Below are 7,344 nucleotides of genomic sequence, written 5' to 3'. Positions count from 1 at the left end.
CTCTGTGAATTAAAATGTCTGTAAGGCATGATCATTCTGTCTCTGAGTGTCTGTTCACAGAAATCCAACTTTGGTGGTTAGCCAGCAGACTTTGAGAAATTAATATTTGGGGTTTTAATCAGCTGACCCCTTGAACAACCATTTGACTAATCAGAATATCAAACATAAACATGTAAACACTGGTAGGAGGAACTACTGAGCAGTGAATCTATGCAGGAAGCTGCAGACAGTTTACCTGCTAACACATCCTGCTATGACGGCTTGGGAAAATGAAGTGTAAGGTGAATTGAAGGAGTCAGCCGGCTGATACTGTAAGACATTTGAAGTTGTAGATCCACAGAAGAGTCCAGGAGTTGGGACAGGGGTGGGGAAAAGGCAAGGAGTCAGAGAGGAAATTCGCTAACTTTAGGTGTGTCACTTTGTCCTGGAAATAATAAAAGGTAGTGTTTTGCTAATATCCAGAAGGTGGAATCACATCTCCCTGGAGCTGAATGAGACTTAGGAGGAAAATACTGATAACTGTACGTTAATTAAATGTTGGTACTGATATTAAGGCTGAATATTGGATGAGATCTCAATATTTATGAAAAATGCTAAAATAATTTTGATGAAGACTAAACCTCACAGGAATGCCATGAAGACTATCTTGCTTCATAATAAAGGATACAAAAAAATAAGGCAGATTTTAAGATCTAAAAGCAAGATAAGAATTAAAGTCCTAAAAATTTAACTTTTTAACTGGCAGAATGCAACCACTAATCCTTTTTGACATCTGGGAATGTGAAGATAGTGGAAATTGGATAATTTGGGTTTTGTATTCCTGGATATTCCTTAATTACTAGTCATCTAACTAACTAATACCTTGGTTGAGTCATTCCTTTATTAAATAGTCGATGCAGGAAGTCAGAGACTGTTCAGATGTCCCCAATGATGTTATCAGCATGTATTTACATCAAATAAATTAGAAATTGTAATGGAAATAAAGACGAATAGAAATAAGTCAGATATGTTAGCAGTGCCTTATTTACCCTTCCTAATATCTGCTGTATAAGAATCACATGGTACTTCTGCTTTCAAAGTCATCTTCCGGATTTGACCTTTATCATGGACCATTGCTAAGTTAAAAAACAGTTTTCCTGAATTTCTAAGAGTTAGTATATGCATGGCTCTTGGTGCTCTGAAGGCAGTACCAATTATTAGAAAAGGCATGGGGTTTTGGATTTTATAAAACTAGCCTTACGTCAGGAATATTCTGCTTGTGTGATGCAGATACAAGTACCAAATCTTACAAAGTTTGGTGAAGTATTTGTGATGTATAGGAGTATAAATAATAGCAGTGGCTTCTGAAGAAATCTGAATGAGAGACTAGCCACAGCAATCCAGTTATACCCAAATATTCAAAAATCAGCAGAAACATCAAGATACTTAGAACTGCAGCTTGCACATTCCAAACATTTGATTTTCAGTATTTGTGTCAATAGAAATACACTTATATGCTTCTGCCAGGTGTTCTTCCAGACTAATAAAAATAATGAATTAGTTTAAATATTAAGAATAGATATGGTTAGTGAATGAAGTTACTGAATAAGAAAACAGTAGGTCTTTCCATAAACTATGAATATTCAGAAAAAATTTTAGTTAGAACTGACCAGAACCTAGAGGCAGAAACAGAGGGTGTAGATAAAGAAAATGATTCTATGGAATTAACAGATCTTTCAAGTTAAAACTTAGCTGAAATGTTACCTTCTTGGAATAAGCTCATTTCGGTCAGTGGTTTTGTGAGATTTAGAAACCTGACCAGAAAATCCTCCCCTTCCTGCCATTCGCAAGTTCTTTCCATAGTTTTTATTAATTCTTAGCCATTCTCACATAAAACCTCATCACATAGCCAAGCTCCAGGCTTCTCATGAATCATCACCTAGGAAGAAAAAGTTCTGTGAAAAGTGAGTATCTTGATGTACCAGCAAATCAATGACTCCCAATTAATGTGTCAGTTCTAAAACAGCAGGAAAGAGTAGAAATACCTTCCCTCGTCTACTGGCTTGAATTACCTCTGAAAGAGTAAATGGGCAGGAAGATTCTTTTGGGTGACAGTTCCACCACGTGAGGGAAGAAAAATACACATTGGGGAGGCACCCTCTAAGCTAATTCTGGACATGGTCTTCTTTACATTCTCAAACACAGACCTTCATGACTTAGGTCTTTTCTCATAGAGAATACTTACATGCCATCTTTCAAGTACTTGTCTTGTTTTGATCATCTGTTAAATATTTGTGTTTCATCTGTTAAATATTTGCGTTTTGCTGACATGGTGTTCCTTTCTTTGTCAGTTTAGGCACCACAATACTGTCTCACAACTTGAACCGCAGTAACTTGAGTGGCAAATGAGCATTAAAAAGTTCGGAGAGTAACTTTGTTTAGTTACTTTAAAGAAACACAACAAACTGTGTTAATTTAGGAATTTGAATGCTTATTACAATATCCTGGAGGTATAGAGCTTTCCTGGGAGTGAAAAGTCTTGAATTGGGATCTTGAATTCCTATAGATTATGACAGCTGGGAGGAATGTTCAAGTAATTAACTGCACCTCTTCAAATGTTTGAAGAGCTGGCTGTAAACAAATTAAGTGTAAGAATACTATCCTACATATGACCAGGACATAAAAATACTTCATAAATATTCTTGAAACTTGCAGAGACAAAAAAAGAGCCTTCTGAATACATAGTAGATTGTTGTTGTCACAAAACATAGATTACTTCCATAAATTAACTGGAAAGCTCTATGAAGATTAACATTCACTGTAACCTGAAAGTAGTGAGCTAATGCATAGTATTGAGGAAAGAGAATGGAACAAACCCCTAGACAGCTCAGAGAAGATGGGAAATGGGAATTGGACTCTGACAAACAAGAAAGAGATGCTCTCAAGAAGCTGATGCGATATATTGAGGAAGTATACTTACAGCTTTTTACCGGCTAGGCTTGTAGTTCGATGCCTTAGAAAGCCTCGGGGAGCCTAGAGAGGTAGCACAGGCAATCCAGCATTTCAGTAGCTCTAAAAGTGGCAAATAGTAGCTGCAAATCTGATACCACCAGCAGAAGCAAAGACGGAGAAATACAGCTCTTAGCCTGCTTAATTTCCTGCAATTAGAAGCTTTCAAAAGAAACAGAAGCACACAGACGTTCGCAGAAAGAGTTGCAAAGCCAAAGAGGGTGGGCCCCCCTTGGTCCTTTCTTTTATTCGGAGAAGGGGAAAGGGGAGGACTGGGGGCGGACCCGGGGTGACCGGCCAATCAGACACTGTGAAAGAGTCTGAGTTACATTTGGTTTTGCCAATGCTTGAAACAAACGAGTTCAGAGCACATGGCAGAGGCAAGTGTCTTGGGGAGGGGGAGGGGAAGCTCAGAACAGGCAGCAACAATATATAATATAGTTGAGATAACAATATACTATTCATCTCTACTCTTGGTATTATACTGGATGGAGAATAAAATCATCGTCAGTGTAAGTTGTGTAACTCAGCACATTAATTTGCACTTTCCTTGCTGTTTTCCCATATAGGCTTTCACTTGTAAATGTGACAGTGTACATCTCCACCTGTGGAGGCATTGTAATTAAGCTGAAAGGCTAGACCAGGAAAAAAACTTGTAGGAGTGAATACATGTATTTCTTGTGCTGTTTTTTGGATATGACCTGTTTTCCCCTCTGCCCCCACAGTGAGTATACTGGGCGTGCGCAAGAACATGGGAGGGGCAAAAGCCAGGGCAAGGGACCCAACCTGTCCAAAGGGATATTCCATAAACATGATGTCGTGTTCAGCACCAAAGACGAGTAGGATGGGGAAAATCTGTTCTCACTGAATCTATCTTACCAAGTAACCATTATGTGTGCTAAGACTCTTCCCAGAAAGTGGCTAAACATCTGCCTGTCAGTGGGAAGCAGTAAATAAATTCCTTAATTCAATTTTCTTCTGTGTGCAGCTTTGCTTCACTTATTAAACTGTCTTCGTCTTGGCCCCCTTGTTTTCATCTTCTAATCTTGCAACTCTTTGTCCCATTGTGCTTGGGCAGGGTGGGACAAGCAACTGAGTACTTAGCTGCTTGTCAACCCACCACAAGTTCTATCATCAATATTGTGATTACTTGGAGAAAAATCTCTTGCAATTGAAAAGTCAGATTTTTTCCCCCCTTTTTTTTGCAGATGTAGTTCTGTGGTACAACTTCTGAAAATACATAAAAACTGTAGAAGTTATCCAACACCAGCGGGTTTCTTGTATTTGAATCTAAGTAAATCTATAGAGGACAGAGAAGAAATGTTTTACTTAATTGCATTTGGAGATCTCACTTTCTGTTGCTCTGATCATGATCTCATGCTGTTGTGTCTATGTATTGTTATTTCCTGCATGCCACAGATTTTCTGCAAGAGGATATCCTGGGATGGCGACGTCCAACAGAAAGCCATAGGACTCTAACTCAAGGAAAGGCCTTCTGTCATCCTAACAGATGCTCGGGACTTTGTCAAGTAGTAGCTACACTTTGCCACAGCAGATGCATTTGAACACTCTTGAATGGCAAAAGGAAAAACATGCTCCAGTCATGGGGTGTAAGTGAAAAACTGTGTTGCCAAATAAAAGTATCTAAAGGAAGAAATGTTTTGGAGATTATTAAAGAGATAGTGTAGACTGCATATCTTGTTTAGTATTACATGAATAGAATTAGTTTAATACTAATTATGTCCGGAAAACTCATGGTTAAGATATTCCTGGGTATCATCACAGAATAATGCTGTGACAGTCATTTCAAGGATTGCAACCCACACTTTAGAGAAAAAATGAAATGCATAAAAAATAATTGTACTTGTAAATAATCTGGTTCTCTAATTTAAAAAACATCCATATTTATAGTAGTTGGAACTGTTCTACTTCTGTTCCCACACAGCTAAACTGGACAGAGAACATACCGGTCTCTGTCGGATATTCCTGGCACAAACATTCCTGGTGTAGTTTTGCTTAATCTAGATCATTTAACAAGAACAAGTGAACTCTGAGAAAGGCCAGAAAAAATATGGATCAAATATATTTTTCTGTCATATCATTTCCTGCAGACTCAAAGAAAGTAATGTGTGTATCACGCAGACTCTAGGAATCTAAATTTGTATCTAGGAGATTTTAAATTTTGTTATCATATGTCACTGAAACACAAGCTAAAAGTTGTACGTGTGAAAGAATGTGAAAAAGCGAAGTTTTTCTTTTAAAATAACATTTTATTTGACATTAATTGTATTATTAAAGCAAATACTCATTTAAAGTAATATAATGCATATGTCAAAGACTACAAGCAATGAGCTTACTTGGAAAGATTTACTTTAAAACTATGAACAAACAGCCAAGGCAAACTGAATTTACTGAAAGCAGAGAAAAAAAAATCAGTAAGCCAAGACTGCAAAGCAATTTCTACTATAATGACAAGTAGCCACCAAATAAAGCGCAGTAGAAGAATTACACATGTAGTTTGTTACATGTGCCACATATTTCTCTTCTGCCGTAGGAGGAAAAACAGCTTACTTGATGTCACAGAGAAGAGCCACTCCTCTCAGAATCCAGTGGTCTGGAGACTTTGCTGTCTTTAAATAGACCTCTGTAATAAAGTTCAAATCTGTCCTCATGGGCTTCTTATAAAGAGGACAAACATACAGCTTGGGATCCCTAGGTCTGCTTGAATCAACAGCAAACATATGGAGCACAGGCAGCTGGACAAAAAGGATCTTTGGTGTAGACTCAACGAGTATGCTTCTTCGTTTGTCCCAGCCTGCACCTTCCAGGTAGAGCCCATAGATATATACTCCTTCCTGTGTGCAGGGAAAGCAGATACATCACAACATATAAAACATAATAATTGTCTTACACCATTAAAAGTCATGTATGTTTTATAGTAAAAAATATCTGACACTGAATCTCTTCAAACTATTTCATTTTATACTATAATATAATCCTTTTTCAGAAGATAATGCTACTGAAATGGAGGGCAACAAAAGTCGTTCAATAAAGTCTATATACTACAAAGTTTCATGTAAAGTTTACTATAAATTCCAAAAATTAACAGGTGGTACAATGAAAGAGTTCTTTCAATTAAACATTTTTCTAACTGAACAAATTAAAATCTTCATACTTAGTATTTGGCTTCTATGCTGAGCAAAAACATTAAGGTGAAGACAATAGTAACTTTTTCCTCTATCAATCCAAAGTAACTCAATGATGCATGATATAAACTAAATACCAAAATTAATACTGAAACATCTTTGCATGTCATACATACAGAAGGAGATGATGTGATTTCTTCTCTAGTTAGCTTTAGCACATCATTATGTATTGCAACTTTATCTAAAGCCCAGTCTTTATGTGCTCGAGTTGCTTCTTGTTTCATTGCCGTCAGGAACCCTTGAGAAATTAAGCCAGACATTTAGTATTTATCTCACATGATAAAATAAAATCTTGCTCAGTTATTAGCATGGTTCTGCTCTGAACTTATAGACAGATAATCAGAGTTCTGTTGAAAATGAGCATCCTGACTAATGATAGCAAACTTTTCTTTGGGACCAAAATAGGAACAAATGACAAAAGTGGCATAGTGTGCATCACACCAAGAAAAATATTTTTAAATGGCATGTACTTTTCTTTTCTATTAAATTTCTCTGTTAAGAAATACTTGTTCAGGACACTGACTTACAAATTATTGTAAGGCAATCAACTACAGGATCCATGATAAAGGTGTCTTTCAAGAAAGAATTTCAAAGCAAACATTGTGTGAGCTGATATTTGTGTAAAGGCAACTTAGCTAAAAGGTGGGAGTATTTTAAATGAAAGAAGTAGAATGAATTTCATTGATGGAAAACAGAAAACACGTGTCTGAGCATGATAATAAACTAACTATATAAGTGTGGGGAATGTAGTTAATGCAGTACCTACGAAGAATGAAAAATGCATGTTTTGTTAGGGGGAAAAAAGGCAGTCCTAGATAGAAATGAAGGTAGAGGATGGCATAACTGAGAAGCAAGTTAGGTGATTTTTTGAGTATTGTTTTGAACAGACTTAACAGAGGTTTGAAATAAAAAAGGTTTGTGATGCAGAGAGCTGAATCGTTTAAGCACAGATGACTGAGCAGCAAAGAGGTTTGAATGTGTTATGAAGGAAAAAGCTACAAAACCAGAAACGCTAGTAGCAAATAGCTGGTTGTTTCTGTGTCAGAAGATAACAGTGAAGTCACCAAAAACTCGGTATCTGCTATTTTATGCTACTAGATGAAGAACTACTTGGAACTGTCATAGAGATTGAGACGAAGAATAGAGAACT

At 36.9% G+C, this 7,344-nt stretch overlaps 1 protein-coding gene across 2 annotated transcripts in view; it reads right to left on the bottom strand.

Moving 5' to 3' along the window:
- Positions 1 to 5,245: 5,245 nt before the first annotated feature.
- Positions 5,246 to 7,344, bottom strand: part of DNAH8 (dynein axonemal heavy chain 8) — a 122,037-nt gene continuing 119,938 nt past the window's right edge. For both annotated transcript variants that reach the window (XM_032102734.1, XM_032102735.1), the window contains 2 exons: positions 6,311 to 6,432; positions 5,246 to 5,843 (listed from right to left, as the gene is read on the bottom strand). In XM_032102734.1, the coding sequence (XP_031958625.1) occupies positions 5,556 to 5,843; positions 6,311 to 6,432 (410 nt within the window). In that variant the 3' untranslated portion in view covers positions 5,246 to 5,555. The remainder of the gene's footprint in view (positions 5,844 to 6,310; positions 6,433 to 7,344) is intronic.

The sequence above is a fragment of the Corvus moneduloides genome, chromosome 3, assembly GCF_009650955.1.
Source record: "Corvus moneduloides isolate bCorMon1 chromosome 3, bCorMon1.pri, whole genome shotgun sequence".
NCBI lineage: Eukaryota > Metazoa > Chordata > Aves > Passeriformes > Corvidae > Corvus > Corvus moneduloides.
Note: the sequence above shows the minus strand (reverse complement) of the source record. Positions and strands in the feature narration are given on the sequence as shown.